Source organism: Alexandromys fortis, unplaced genomic scaffold, assembly GCF_014885135.2.
Source record: "Alexandromys fortis isolate MF-2015 unplaced genomic scaffold, M_Fortis_MF-2015_v1.1 scaffold_12, whole genome shotgun sequence".
Taxonomy (NCBI): domain Eukaryota; kingdom Metazoa; phylum Chordata; class Mammalia; order Rodentia; family Cricetidae; genus Alexandromys; species Alexandromys fortis.
Window position 1 is genome coordinate 19,804,185 of NW_026067937.1, and position 15,549 is coordinate 19,819,733.

Sequence of the window (15,549 nt, forward strand, 5' to 3'; positions counted from 1 at the left end):
TTCGCGCCTCGTTCCTGTTGGTGTAGGAGTGCAGCAATATGAGATGTGCCTTGATGACCTGGATAGGGAACACACCATGGTAGCTCTGCACCCACGAGTTTCATGAATCCCTTTCTGCTGTTCCAGCTGCAGACAAGCAATGCATGCCACGCACCTCCACATGTAGAAGATTGCTGAAGGGTGGATTCAAGAATTAGGGACTGGGGTGTCAATTTTCAAAAAGTCATGAAACAGCTGAGGAAGTGTTAGATGGAGAATTCAGTATTTGCCATAGTATCCTCATGGGTCTGCTGAGTCCAGGGACTCCCCGGCTCCACCCTAAGCCCTAAGGGTCAGTCGCTGTAGTTGCTCCCTTGTGACAGTCTCTGTATTGTCCTGAGCGCTGCAGTTAGGTACCTGGGTGAATGCTTGCCTTTCCTTCCTTTATGGGCTTAGCTACCCTGACAACAGGCATGAACACATACTGAACAGACCCACTTCAGGGATGCTCTTGGTTTGCCTGCCGTTTAGTAAGCATGCCTTTAGATAAAATTGGCACTTTTAATACTGTATCATTTCTAAAATACTTCTAACTCCAGAAACCTGGATCAAGAAAATGTTACTCTGCCTAACATTTGACATTTAAATTTAGGTTTTAGTGTAAATGTCTTTTTTATACTTACCTTTTTTAATTTCTAGAAGTCATCTTCCCCCCTTGTAATTGCCTCCTCCCTATTTCTCACAGAATGATTTGTGATTCTCTTAGCTAGATTTAGGTGAATTGTAACTGAGGCCACCATGTTTCCTTGTGTTCTTGCTGAGTGGTACCCAAGTCACAGGCCCCGTGTCAGGATTTGATGGAGACAGAAAAGGACTCCCAGTGTAGCCAGTAGCCATGCCAGAACTGTCCCAAGAGAGAGGATGGGGTCGTACACTAACTCACTGATGAGCTCAGCATGGCAGGAAGCTGTGACCCATCTAATATAGCTGCCTACGATAGCCATCTATTGTAGCTGTGCCTTCCAGGGAATCTCGGGGATGGAGGCTGGAACGTGATGAGCTGTTCATGGGTGGTGAGCAGAGAAACAAGGACAGATGTGTACTTGTGGAGGGTCGTGGTGGCAGCAGTGACTGAAAAGATTTGTGAGGGAGCAGCAGACTGGGAACAAAGGAAAGGGTTTGAGGTCTGAGAACAAGTATAAAAGGTGCAGACCCATGCGACCCCTGCAGGGCTGGAGGGGAACTGCAGGTGCATTGCGCGCTGCAGGGAACTCTGCAGTGGCTCAGTGGTGCCTGGTAAAGTAGCTTCAGAGGAATTCCTTCAGCCTCTAGCTTAGGCCATGGCTGCCCCTGTCAGCCTGGGAGTAACAAGTGAGATAGTGGGGGTTTGGAGACTGAAGTGCTCTACTGGGGAGAGAAGTCCTTCTTGAGCTGGAACGTTGGCACGCGGGTGCTGTGAGCATTGGGATGGTGTTCCTGGAGCAGCGGGACTCAGACTCCGCTGTTGCTAGACATGAACACCTTCTAGAACATGTAAAGGAAGGAAAAATGGGGCGGGAATGCGAGGACTGTGGTGTTTACAGTGAGGGAAGGAAGACTGCTGAAGAGGAGAGGCAGCGGCAGACGTGCAGACTGCCATACAGAGAGCCAGAGATGGCGTGTCCACCTAACGTAGTTGCCGTCAGCTCTGAACTCCATTTAAGCTGAGGGTTTTCCTTCCCCCGTGAAGGAACTAAGTCCTGGACCCTTTCTTCCAGGACAGGCTCCAGGAGCCCAGGCTTCCTGCTCAGACGGGGCTAGCTTTCTTATGCTCTGCCACACTGGTCTCAGCTCCTTGTTTTCAGAATTAACTGATATTCACATGCCTTTGTAAAATGATGTTTAATTTTATCATTTTAATTTTTTTTTACCTCACAGGGGTCAGGTGATTAATATGAGATACCTGGAATATTTTGAGAAAATACTTCATTTTATAAAAGATAGAATTCTTGTCTACCACGGGTAAGCCTTTGATCCCCCTTCGATGTAAAAGATTGATTCCATACCTCTTTTGTATGCATATTTGTGAAATTTCAAAGCTGAGCCACTGGCAGATAGACAGTCTAACTCAGAAGTTTAAAGTTTCCGTCACCTGCCTGCATCTGTGCATCTGTGTGATGGCTTTGGAGGCTTTTAGCCTGACACTCAGCACTGTGGTAGTCCCAGCTGCTGCCAAGCCTCTGTCTGTTGGGGACTTCAGTTCTGAGTGGTGAAATCACCAGCCTGGTCTGAGGACAACGTGGAACCCAGCAGGGTGCTTTGATCTGAGCCACACATACTTCCCACTGCAGACTTGGAACAGGACAGTCAGGGTTTTACTAAGAAACCTGTGCCTGTACACGGGTGAATGTGAAGGCTGCCGGCCATGCTGACCGTGCTGCTTTCTCTGATCTCTATTCTCATCTACAGCCTCGCATCTACACACGTATGTTGGATGTATGTGAAGGCTGCCGGCCATGCTGACCATGCTGCTTTTCTTCTGATCCATTCTCATCTCTAGCTCTGCACCTGTTAGCTAGGACTGACTTATCTTGCTGCTGCCCAGTTTGAAAACTGTTTATGCCTGGCAGTGGGTTTCGAGATCTCTGAGTACTCAGGACCCTTCCATTAAATGGTATTTACACAGTGACATTCACACAAAGCTCCCACACATGCTCCCACGTGCTCCAGATCATCTGAACGTCCTATGACACCAACACTCAGCCAGTGCTGTGTTGCTTAGGGGGATGCCAAGCAGGAGGAAGGTCTGGACACTTCTGACAGTTTTCTCAAATGTATCATTGATCTGGGTGGACGATCCTGTCATTGAGGAGCCCCAGGCGGTTCAGGCCTACAGCGCTGAGCTGCTGTAGCACCGAGCTGTTGGTCCTTAGGAACAGTTGTTTAAAATTTAAATGAGATCCACTTGTCGTATTTTTACACTAATCTCCATTGCCTCTTCCTTTCTGTTCTCCCCCTCTCTTTTCAAGAGCAAATAATCCAAAGGGCTTGTTGGAAGTCAGAGAAGCTCTGGAAAAGGTACATAAAGTGGAAGACCTTCTTCCAATTATGAAGGTAAGTTTATCATCCAAGTCCCAGATGGGACTGGAACAATGACCTAGCATTTAAGAGCACTGGCTTTTTTTGTCCAGGACCTGGGTTCAATTCCCAACACTCATATGGTGACTCAAACTGTCTTATTAGTTCAGTTCCAGGGGATCTGACTCCCTCTTCTGACCCAGGCACCAGGCGTTCAAGATACATAGACATACATGCAGATGAAACATGCTTACACATAAATAAACTAAAAGAAAATATCTCAGGAGGAATTGGATGAGAAAAGACAAGCAACGTAGAGAGAAAACAAAGCACATATTTTAATGTTGTGCTGTTTTGAAATTTATGAAGGATGTCATCCAAAACAAAATCCCAACATAAACACATTGTAAACAGTAACCAAAATCAAGTGCAATGCTTAACCAGACTCAGCCAGAACAGATTTTTGAGGAAGCAGTTGGCTCAGGAGACAAAAAGGGGCTTGAGAATAGATGCACTGAAACTGGACTTGTGGCCACAATGCAGGGCTCCATGGTTGCCCTTCCATACGTGGGAGCCCAGGACCGCTACAGTTAGTTAGACTGATTCCTGAAAGAAGAGAACCGTCGAGGAACCTCATTTCCCCCAGCTTCCTTGGAGAATGTTCATGGTCCCATAGGACAGGTGGTTAGCAGCTGTAGAAGAGGAGGAGGTGCCCAATGCAGGGGTGAAAGGGTCCTGTTGCCCTGCCAAGTGTCTGCAGGGAGAGTCTGCGGCATAGCAGGGGCTGCTCAGAGAGCCCTAAGCAGAGTTGTCTGGATTGCAAAGCTGATACTGAGCTGTGGCTTTGAAGGTGGGCAATTCCTGTGTGCACCCTCAGCTTCCTTTGGTCCCAGAGGTGACTCCCTGGGAATTATGGTAGAGCACACTGGGCCTGCCCTTGATCCCTAATGCTGGGCCAGCTGCAACAGCATGACTTTTATGTCTGCCTTAATTTGAAATAGACTCTGAAAGAGTGAAAATGAGATGCTCTCTTCTCTTAGAAAGTCAGAACCTGGGAAAGATGCCAGTCCCACTGAAAGCTCACAAGAGAGAGACAGAGAGAGGGAGAGAGAAGTGAAGAGAGAGAGAGCAAGCTAAAGAGGAAATCCTTAGCTGTGACAAGTGAAAGAAGGATCTCAGCCGACTTTTGAAGTCCACCTGCCTTGTACTAACCTTCGGTATCATGGCAGTTACTCCCGTGACTGAGGGTGGTAGGACACGCCGTAGAGAAGAACCAGAAGTTGCCGTGGGTCAGCTTCCCAGCTGCTTTCCTGTGTAGATGTCAGGTGGAAGACAAAATCTGCTTGTACAGATAGTGGGAAAGAAAGCAGAGTGTACGGAGGGAAGCCCATAACGCTTCGCCAGACGGTGGCAGCATTGCCCGTGTTGTGTTGTCTGTAGGAGCCTGTCCTTTGGGTAGGAGCATTTTCAGTCAGATTGTGGATGTATTGGTTGGTCTGTATGTGTTTAAAGTGTCCAGGAAATATGTAGCTTGCTGCTTGCTCTGAAGACTATGGAGTGCCCTGGCAGACTTAGAGAAGAGGACGCCTGCTCCAGTATGTGGCTCATTAGCTCTGCCGGCCTCACCTTCCACTCTGCCTCTTCCTGGCCCAGGGGTCTGACCAGGCTTGTTTCTTTTCGTCAGTATGCGTTCCCACCTGGTATTGTTTGTGGCATACAGCAAGTACCTGTACTTGTCTTCTGAGAGCCATTCTCTGAAAGAAAGGTGCTTCCTGCCTCAGTTCAGCTGGCAGCCCTGGTAGCCTGCTCTGTCCAGCTGCACCATGCCCTGAGCCTCCAGCCAGCATTCCTGTAGCCTGGTGTTGGAGAAGCCCTCCCACCCAAGCCCAGAAAAGGCCGTTGTCATTGGCTGTCTTACTCCAGCGCCATTCATCCTAGAAAAGCATGGAGAGCACCAAGTAGCCAAAGTAGGAAGTCGTGTTTCTAAAGTAAAGGCAGAACCTGTTTACTGCCACTTTGGAATGTCACAAGTTTTAACACAAAGCTGGCATCTGAAGCTGGCATCCAGGGTGTTCCTAAGAGACACCAGCTCCTAGGCCAGCTCTGAGGAACTCCTAATACCCATGGTCTGCAGAGTTGGAGTATGCAGAGAAAACTCCCCAGCTAGGGAAGGAATGCCGAGCACCTCTAAGTCCCGCATTTCTGGGGTTGCACTTGTAGGAACACAGAGTGCTTTTTCAGGGTAGGGATGCTGGCGTTGCTGCTCTGTTGGCAGGCAAGATTGCTGCCTGCTGAGTTGGGAGGAGAAACAGCCCCAGAGCAGCTGCCGCAGTGAGCCAGATATTGGCTGGTAGGGGTACCCTACACCTTGCTGCTGGAGTCTCTGCAACTCTGTAGGCTTGTGGGAATTGAGACTGGGGCTCCTGGGGTTTGTGCTCCACCTAAAGAGAGGAGAGGTGTCCTTAGTCACTGCCTGCCAAGAGAGAGCACATGGTCTCTCAATTCGAGTGCCTTAGAAAAACCTAGGGCTGAGTCAGGACGGATCAGAAGTAGATCTGTCTATCTGCAGCCTGTAGACATTTGCAGCCCGGGGTAGCTGTGAATGGCCCAGCGTGTTTGTAGGTGACAGCATCATGTTGTAGTGTCAGAGCTGCCACTAATAGAGATTTTTATTTCCCCTCGAAAGCAGTTTAACACCAAAACGAAGGACGGGTTCACTGTGAACACCAAAGTTCCCAGCCTCAAAGATCAAGGAAAAGAATATGACGGCTTCACCATCACTATCACAGGAGACAAGTATGTGTGCTCAAGTGTGATGTGGGCTGGTGGGGCCCTGTGTGTTCTCACGATGTACGTCTGGGGCTGAATCTTTCCTGGCCAAGTGCACAGCCCATTGTGTTCCTGCAGCAGCTCTACCTGGCTGCTCAGAGGCTATGGAGAGCTTGTCTAGCAGCAGGAAGAAAAGGATCTGTGCAGGTTCAGGCTGCCATGCAGGGATTGCTGGTGTGTGTATTGCAAGGGTGGTGCTGTCTTAGTGGAAAGTTTGGAGGAACAGATAGCCAAAATTAAGAAAGTAGAAGGAAGCCGGGTGGTGAGGGGCACACATCGTTAATCCCAGCACCCGGGAGGCAGAGACAATTGGATCTTGTGAGTTTGAGGGTAGCCTGGTCTACAGAGTGAGTTCCAAGACAGGCTCCAAAGCTTCAGAAACCCTGTATTGAAAAACAAAGAGAGAGAGAGAGAGAGAGAGAGAGAGAGAGAGAGAGAGAGAGAGAGAGAGAGAGAGAAGCAGGCAAAGCTTTGAAAAACTGAGGTTGCAATTGTCACTTGTGACCTCCTCTTCTGTCCTTATCCTCACAGCCGCATGGTTTTTTTTCACAGCTGCTGATTTAGAAGCGTTTTAAAAAGTATTTTTTCTTTGACAGATTCCTATGTGTTAGTCTTTCTCAATCCTTATACCTGTTTATCATTATAATTACCTTATTACCTTATTATCATCCCTCAACTATTGCCACTAAAACCTTCTTCCCAGCAAGACCCCTTCCTACTTCTTGTTGTGTGCCTGCATGCATGCATCCCACTGAATTTAGTTAGGACAGACAGACATTCAGGCCACTCCTCTCATGACACTTTCGGCTTTTCCCCAAGTCTTCCAGATTATCAATCCTCTTCCCTTTTGAACTGTTGCCCAGCTGTGATTGTCCCCCAAGCCAAGTCACACTTCCCCCTTCTTCCTGCTAGAGGAATGAAGAACTAGAAAGTTCTCCTGATGACACCGTGATAACGTGCTGCGTGAGCTTACCCTCCCAGAGCTGCAGTGTTGCTGCACAGCAATAGCTGTGTGTGAGCCTCCCACACCTGCTCCCGGTTATGGCAGGGTGGCTGGGGCGTGATGACAGCCTGGAGCACACCTGTTTCAGGAGCCCAGCACGCTAGGCAGACGCCGTGAGCACGCGCGCGCGCGCTCGTGCTCACACACACACACACACACACACATGCACGTGCATCACATACCACTTCCCCGTTTCCTGTTCAGACTGTTTAATCCATGCCTTTGACAGTACTGCTAATGTTTACAGGGTTGGCAATATCCTGTTTTCTGTGGAGACTCAAACCACAGAAGAGAGGACACAGCTGTACCATGCAGAAATCGATGCCCTTTATAAAGACCTGACAGCGAAAGGAAAAGTGCTGATCCTCTCCTCAGAATTCGGGGTAGGGTTTGCTGTGTCTCATTTTCTATTTCTGGGGTGAGGGGGGGGAGAGAGGGAGAGAGAGAGAGGGAGAGAGAGAGAGAGAGAGAGAGAGAGAGAGAGAGAGAGAGAGAGAGAAAGTTTTGCTGAGGCTGGAGCCCAGAACTCTACACACACTAGGCGGGTGCCCTGCTGCTGAGCCACACTCCAGACCTGCAATTTCTTTGGTAAATGTTCCACACACACCCCTTCCGTTTTCCTAGGCTGTATATCTTATGCCTGAAATTAAACGTAATTGTCTCAACCTCTTTTTTATAGTCCTATGTGGGGGAAAATCTGGGGTTTAAGAAGCACAGCAATGGGGGATGGCACACTTAGCCGTTTGTATCGTTGGCTGCCTTAGCGCAAGTTTAGGGTCAGGAGAGATTCACCCAGATTGGCCATGGTGAAAGCGGTCTGTATCTCACCCCCCTCCCGTATTCTTCCCTACATTATGGTCGCTACTTAGTGTGAGACTGTTGTCTTAACTGCCAAATTGACAGGATTTAGGATGACATAGGAGGCACCTGTGGCTGTATCTGTAGAGTGTTCCCAGAGAGGCTAACGAGGAAGAAAGGCCCACCCTGATGTAGACTGGGATCCTGGGCTGAATCACAGGGAGGGGAGTGACCTTAGCACGGCATGTGCTCTGCTTCCTGGCTGCAGCTGCGATGTGACCAGTCACACAGTGCGCATTTCCAGCAAGTTCTTATTTCAGCTGTTGTGTGCTGACTGGCTCCTGGCAGTGGAAGAGCATACTGGCCGTTCTTTAGTCTGTGACTTCTCTCCCTGTGCCTCCTGAGACAAGAAGTGGCTCTTCGCAGGAGGAAGGCATTCCTCTCACACCATGGAGGCTATTGGCTCCCAGAAGCCTCTCTACTTCCTTGACGTCAGTCAGCTGTTCCCTGTGTTCAGGGACCTTGGCCCGTACAGGACTAAGCACATGGGCTTCTAAGTCTCAGCCCCAATGGAGGGAAGCAACTTGTGAGAGTCTCCTGGGGAAGGGATGCTCGTTCTAGAAAGGCTGTTAGGTATTGCCTTTCCTTTGTGAAATGTTGGCTTCAGTGTGCGTTCTGAAATAGCAAGTCCTGGTAAAGGAGATTGTTCTTGTGTGCTGAAGCTGGGGACAATTGCTGTAGTGACTGTGTAGACACTGGAACACAGCACACAAGCAAGCGGGCCATGGGGAGAGGAGGGGAGCCATCCTGTCCCACGTAGTAACAAATGTCCCTCGTTTGTGATACGGGGTTTAAGTTCATGAACCTGTGTCCTTTCTCCTAGGAAGCCGATGCTGTCTGCAACTTAATCTTATCCTTGGTTTATTACTTTTATAATTTAATGCCATTGTCTCGAGGATCTAGGTAAGTGTATCCTATACTATGATGGTTTCAAGTTCAAAACTGTTGCTATGGCTTATGCTTCCTGTTACAGGACAGGCTCTAAAGCCTCATGACTCATAGGAAGCTCCTATTGATTCCTCTAAAACCCACTCACCCCCAACCCCTACCCCCACATCACGTCCTTGTTGGGTATAGTGGTACTCATCTCTAATGCTAGCCCTGGAGAGACAGAGGCAGGTGGATCTCTGTGAGTTTGAGGCCTGCCTGGTCTGTATAACAAGGCCCTGTCAAGGAAGGAAGGAAAATCACGTTCTTGACCAACCCTCAAGAGAATTTAATGTAAGTCCAAGAGGAGAGGCTTATACATGCTTTTCTCACAAAAATGAGAAGAAGCAGGAAGTAAACTGGTGGATATAGGCTTTCCCTCAGAAAACAGATGTTCCTGTTGACAGCTACCCTTAAGGCCCATATGCTTTTTAAGTAGAAAAGTAGAAAATAAACACCACAAAGTTCTCTGTTAATTAAACATTTAAGGTTTTAGTCCAAAGAATTCTTGTGTAAGAATTTATTTCATGACGGAAGCCCACAGGGAGGTTAGTACGGTAGCCATAGACCAGGGCTGACTGAATGTGTAAGAATTTATTTCATGATGGAAGCCCACAGGGAGGTTAGTACGGTAGCCATAGACCAGGGCTGACTGAATGTGTAAGAATTTATTTCATGGTGGAAGCCCACGGGAGTTAGTGCGGTAGCCATAGACCAGGGTTTGTTCTCTCTGAACAGTGTCATCGCCTACTCAGTCATTGTGGGGGCGCTGATGGCCAGCGGTAAAGAAGTGGCTGGGAAGATCCCCAAAGGAAAGGTATGTCGGGCTGTCAGGGTGCTGCAAGCCTGCACCGTGTCCTAGGGGTGCTGCATGACGGCTCCATGTCCTGGGATTCTGACCTCACCCGGTACCTTCCTTCACTTCATCCCGTCCTGATTCTCTTTTCCAGTTAGTTGACTTTGAAGCCATGACAGCCCCTGGCTCAGAAGCCTTCAGCAAAATAGCAAAAAGCTGGATGAACTTGAAAAGGTAACTGTGGCTGGTGCAGGCCTTGCTGGGAAGGGAGGGGCTCTGCACTCCACGCTAGGCAGAAGCCCCAGTGTGCTCACTTCCGTGGGTTAGTCTTGTCGTTCAATACACCGTTTTAGGGTGGAGAAACATCGTTACAGGAGAAAATAAGTGATGGTGGGGCTGTGAGAGAGCTCGGGATAACACACATTTCGAGGATCCAAGTTCAGATCCCCAGGACCCAGAGAAAATGCTGGGTACTTGTAGCTCAGAATGCAGAGATGGGATCCCAAGAGTAAGGTAGCTAGGTAGGCTAACCCATATCTGTGAGCAAGAAACCTGGGTTCAGCAAGAAACCCTGGCTCAATAAATACAGTAAGGAATAATTAAGGAAATGTCTTGATATCAACCTGGAACAACCACATACATACACACATGCACCTGCACACATATGTAAACACATATGTAATAATCTAAAATGAGTGATGATTTAAAGAAAATAACAAAAGTGGTATGTGAAGCAGAGTTTACTGGGTCTCTCCTCTGTAGTCAGATTCTCTTCTCCCCGTCTGTTATCCAGACTCAGGCCTAGGGTCCTGGAGTGCGTGGAAACCACTCACGTGTAGCACAGGCCTGGTGACTGTTCTTCTACGGCATTCCAGTTCTGACGGTGGCACGGTGTTGCAGCCTAGGCGGGAACTAGTGACCTGGTGTGTGACCGGCACCAGCAGGGATCCCCCCACCCCTTTGTAACCATGTGCCAGAGCCAGCAAGTTACTACAGCTCCGATCTTCAGAAACGCTGGGGAATGTGTACAAGCTTGCTCTCACAATGCTTTAGGAACGAGGAAGATACTGACTTATTTCATGTCTCTTCATGCCTACATGACAGCAGTCATTCTGTCACCTGCTGTGCCATTTGAGCTCTTTAAAACTGAGAAATAGAGCCAGGCGGTGGTGGCGCACGCCTTTAATCCCAGCACTCGGGAGGCAGAGGCAGGCGGATCTCTGTGAGTTCGAGGCCAGCCTCGTCTACAAGTCTACAAGAGCTAGTTCCGGGACCGGCACCAAAGCTACAGAGAAACCCTGTCTCGAAAAACAAACAAAAAAAAAAACTGAGAAATAGGGCCAGGCTTGGTGGCGCATGCCTTTAATCCCAGCACTCAGGAGGCAGAGGCAGGAGGATCTCTGTGAGTTTGAGGCCAGCCTGGTCTACAGAGCAAGTTTCGGGGCAGCTAGGGCTATTACACAGAGAAATCCTGTCTCAAAAACAAAAAAAGAAAGAAAGAAACAAACAAAAAACCAGTTGAGAAGTAGGTGTCTGTTGTCCACAATGCTTAGCTTGTCCCCGTAGTCTTGTTCTGAGCTTCCTTGTTTACCTGTGGTCTGGTGCTGTGATCACAGGGGAAAGTCCTGCTTCCTTTTCTTAGGAAGCTTTAGCAACTCTTTTCACAAACCACACAGCCACGTATTGTACTGTCATGGTTCATGGCGAACCTGGCGTGTAATGTTTCTCAGGGCTCATGTAGTTCTGAGCTAAGGATCTCATCAACCACTGTAGATGAAGGGGGTGGGGCTTAGAGAAGGGCAAGACCAGGCTTGAGGCTCTAGCATCCTCAGAGTCCAGCTCCAGCAGGCATGGCAGCCCCAGCAGGATGTGTGACATGTGGTCCTGTACACATTCAAGTGGCGTTTCTTTCCCCAGAGAGCTGGCTCAGGATGTGAGGTCACTGCTGTGAGGGTGTCTGCTGTGCCTTCTGCCTTTCTGGTATTGTTCCTCATGAGAGACTCTAGAAATTTCCTCATAAGAGTGCATGTCCCCAGGCTCTAGCCCTTCCTATTAAGCGGTGGTAATAGTCAGTTTCCCTGTGTTTCTCTTCCAGTATCTCCCCTTCCTACAAGTCCCTGCCGTCAGTGTCAGAGACATTCCCGACTCTGAGGTCCATGATGGAGGTGCTCAACACGGACTCCACCCCACGGTGTCTAAAGAAACTCTAGCTACACCAGAGGGTTTGTACATGTGAAGGGCCAGGCCTCTTGCTTCTTAAGTTATTTTTTAAAACATGGAATTATTATGGAATTAGGTCCTTTATTACTTTTGATACCAATTTTTGATAGGAATTGAATACTTGAAATCATTTTCTTTACTTTTTCTGAACCATAACACAAATCATGAAAACGGGTTTTGGGGGAAAGCTACTTGACCGGAAGGGAAGTGTGTGTATTAATGGCACCTGTTGGTTCCCATGTATTAAAGCATACTGCTCCTTCCTTACAGCAAAAAAATGTTTACTTAAAAAACCAAAAATTAATAATTATTAAGATGAACAAAGCCAGCAACAAGCAGGCCTTGTCTTTGCTCGTCAGAGGTGTAGATGTTCCTCCCTCCCTTCCTGTGCGCCTTTGTGAGGTGCCTCGCTACTGCCATGCCCCCACATGTGGGCCCCGTCCTCTCAGAACCACGGATGCTTCCATGGCTTGTGCAGACGACACAGACAGTATTTACCAATGTCCCGACACTGAATCACTGAACCATGTTCCTCCTTCTTTTGTTGGAAAAATAAGCCGAAGTGATTTCTGTACATCGCTGAGTTCGGGCACTGGATTATGTTTTATGTGTGAGCTAGTTTTGCTTGTAGGTGTAAGAACATTTAGAAAGGTTCTTGTTCTCTCCGAAAGGCGAATGATGGAGTAAAAAGGTCCATTAAACTGTTGCAGTTTTAAATCATGGTCAGTGTTTTCAGTTTTGCTGTTGCCTTGTGCCTCTTTTGCCTTTTTATTTTATTTTTATTTCTGTATCTGTTTAGGTGCTAGAGATAGAACTAAGGGCTTTGCACATCCTAGAAGAACACTCAGCCACTCAGCCGCAACCCCAGTTTCTGCCTTGAACTTCTGGCAAGAGCAGGGCAGTATCAAAGTTTGTGCCCATACTGCGGTGACCCGGAGATCCCCGAGTGAGTGATCACTATGGGCTCTGGAGCAGACGGCATGTTTGTTTGCCCCCGCCATCCATAGTGCAGTCAGGAACTGAGTGGTGCTTCAGAGCAGCCCCAGAGATGCGGCTTTCCCAGGGTGATCTCAGGGGTTACAGTCACCAGAACCCATTCTGCACTGAGACAGGACAAAAGGCCCACGCTCTCAGAGGTGTCTGCCTCCCCACAGCTGGCCAGCAGGCTACAGGATGGTGCTGGGAATTCCTACCAGGGACCCTTTGGGACCCCGGGATTCAAACTTCCTACTCCTTCAACTCTCAGTGCTTAGCACAGTCTTAAGCGATATCTCCGTGTGCTACTTTGGTTACTTTATTCTCCTGGCTTCATCCCCCTCTGACAAATGGTCCCAAACTGGAAGTGGGGCCTAGAGAACCCCCTGAACCCAGTGGGAAGAAGCTGGGCCTGAAGTCAGCTTGTGTGATGATACTGGGATAGGATCCTGGACAAAGAGTGCGACAGAACCCTCCCGGGGTCCACACCTGTGTCCTCTGGGACAGACCGGCTGTGCCGTGAGGAATGGGTGGCACCTCATGCTGTCGGAGTTAGCTCACCCTTTCCCAGAGGCCTGATGAGCTTCAAGCAGGTACAGGCTGCCTGCAGATGGATACTGACAATGGTGGGGAGGGTGGGTGGGAACCACAGATGGAAATACAAAACCCTGGGGCTTTTCAGCTTCGGTTTCCTTAGACTTTCCTACCACTCACCAAACCGTCATGGCTGGAAACTGAGGTGTGGTGAGGGCTGCTCCTCGGCCTTCAAGGAAGGAAGGGCTCTCGTGCCTCTTGCTGTGGAACTCCAGTCTCCGTCCCTGAGGTCCACTCGTGTTATTTCACTCTTCGTGCCCCTGCCGACCCCACTAGCTGAATTAGAATCACCATGCCTTTGAGGATGTCCGTGAGGATTTTGCCAGAAAGGTTTATCCAGTGTAGGAATATACAGCCTGAGCTTGGGCAGCATCCCTTGGGCTGGGTTCTGGATCATGCTCTGTACTTCCTGGCTGTGGATGCAGTGTGATCAGCCACTTCACCCCTCCCCCTATAATGACTGTACCCTCCAACTGTGAGCCAGAACGAAGCCTTAAGTTCCTTTTGTTAGATACTTTGTCCCCCGATATGCCCATCTTGGGGAAACACACACACACACACACACACACTTGGATTCCAGCAGCCTCGTTTAGAATATGGTTCTATCGATTCCCAATTACTACGTTTCAGTTTCTGTGTTACTAGCCCAGTTTCTGCCCATGTAGGTGATGTGATTTGATGTTACAGGTCAGGAGAAGCGGCGGGTCTGTGTCTACAGTGACCAGAAGCTCCCTGACATATGGGCAGTTCTGCTTGGTGGCCAAGAAGGTGTCATCCTAGGGACCCTGAGGACTTTCGTTCCAGGAAGACCATTGGGAATACATTTTTGTGAGGTTCTCTCATCAGCTTGAGAAAGTCCCTTTAGAAATCAGCCACACTTCTGACACAGTAGTAGCCCCGTTCAGAGCTTTTATCCCTCCAGCTTAAATCTGTTTCTTAGAACTTGATATCGAGGGACTGGAGAGACGACTTAGTGGGTACTACACAACCATGAAGATCTGAGTTCGAGTTCTCGTAACACACGAAAGAAACAGCATGGCTGTAATTACCTCTAAACCCAGTCTTTGGGGTACAGAGGCAAGAATCACCGGAGTTTGCTGGCTGCCAGTCTAACAGGAAGCTGGCTGCTCCAGGTTTGGTGTGCAGTGCTGTCTCAACAATATAAGGCGTGGGGTGCTGTTGCGGGAGGTCTTTCCGCCCCTCCAACCAATAGCTGCTGTGATACCAGCCCATTGGGGCGTGGTCTCACTCCCTTTAAAAAAGCGGCTATTTCCTCTGCTCGCTCTCTTCACTTCCTGCTCCGCCGGAGACTAGACTCCCTTCCTGGTTGCGCAGATGGCTGTTGTCTGGGATTGTGATCTGTAAGTTTTTTCCCCTTTAAATAAATAACACCCTATTAGTCATAACTCCAAACTGGTGTTGCCTTGTTCGTGACTTACGCCTTCAGGGTGCTAGAGCAGACTTGACACCCTCTGGCTTCTGCATGCACTCAGTGCATATAGACTACACACACGCTTAAAAAATAGGAAGGAGACAGAAGAATAGAGTACCAGTAATCCCAGAAGGCAGGAGGGCCACAGCTTTGTAGTGTACTTAGGGCCACTCTGGAATACTTGAGACCCTGCCAGAAAAGAAGAAAAGGAATTCCAAGCCAGTTGTGGGAGCTTATGCCCATTGTTCAAGCCAGCAGAAGTATTACTGTGAGTTTGGGACAACATGAGCTATATAGTTCTTGGTCAGTCTGGCCTACACTATGAGACCTGTTTCAAAAGAAAAAAAAATCACACACATACACATATGCATACACACATTTTTGTGTTCAGCTTTAAACACTACCTCCAGAGAAAACCAGCAGGTACAGTAGGTGCACTAAGATGCTCAAAGCCCCTCTCCAAGGGAGCCGTGTGGTGTGGGCAAATAATAGCCTTCCGGAGCATGTGTCTGAGCAGTCCTGACAGGACCGGCTTGGGGCTGCACTTGGACTTGTTAGTCCTGGGGCCTAGGGAAGGCACCTCCCTATTCCCTGAGCCAAAGAGGCTATGCTGCCCAGATATCACCTGGCAGCTGCCTGAGAGGCCCACAAGCTGCCCAGGAGCTTCCTTCCATTCTGCATATCACTGAGGAAGGCGACCTATGCCCAGTCTTATTTGATTCCTTAATTTTGCTTTGTTGTCAGGCATGAGAACCCAGCTGTTATGCCAACAGCTGGTTGGAACTCAAGCAGCAGATGACAGAAACAGCCAAGTGACTCATGGGTTCTGAGTCTGAAGAGACTCAAACATAAGGTCTGTGGCCTCGAGGGACAGTGTAA

General features: G+C 48.8%; 1 protein-coding gene across 7 annotated transcripts in view; it reads left to right on the forward strand.

Moving 5' to 3' along the window:
* The window catches only part of Ttc13 (tetratricopeptide repeat domain 13), a 49,985-nt gene extending 37,596 nt beyond the window's left edge, over window positions 1-12,389 (forward strand). For 4 of the 7 annotated variants that reach the window (XM_050147073.1, XM_050147075.1, XM_050147077.1 and 1 more), the window contains 8 exons: window positions 1,897-1,980; window positions 2,988-3,072; window positions 5,723-5,832; window positions 7,116-7,251; window positions 8,550-8,629; window positions 9,392-9,470; window positions 9,604-9,683; window positions 11,545-12,389. In XM_050147073.1, the coding sequence (XP_050003030.1) occupies window positions 1,897-1,980; window positions 2,988-3,072; window positions 5,723-5,832; window positions 7,116-7,251; window positions 8,550-8,629; window positions 9,392-9,470; window positions 9,604-9,683; window positions 11,545-11,659 (769 nt within the window). In that variant the 3' untranslated portion in view covers window positions 11,660-12,389. The remainder of the gene's footprint in view (window positions 1-1,896; window positions 1,981-2,987; window positions 3,073-5,722; window positions 5,833-7,115; window positions 7,252-8,549; window positions 8,630-9,391; window positions 9,471-9,603; window positions 9,684-11,544) is intronic. The other 3 variants (XM_050147074.1, XM_050147078.1, XM_050147080.1) reach the window with 1 other exon arrangement.
* Window positions 12,390-15,549: the final 3,160 nt, after the last annotated feature.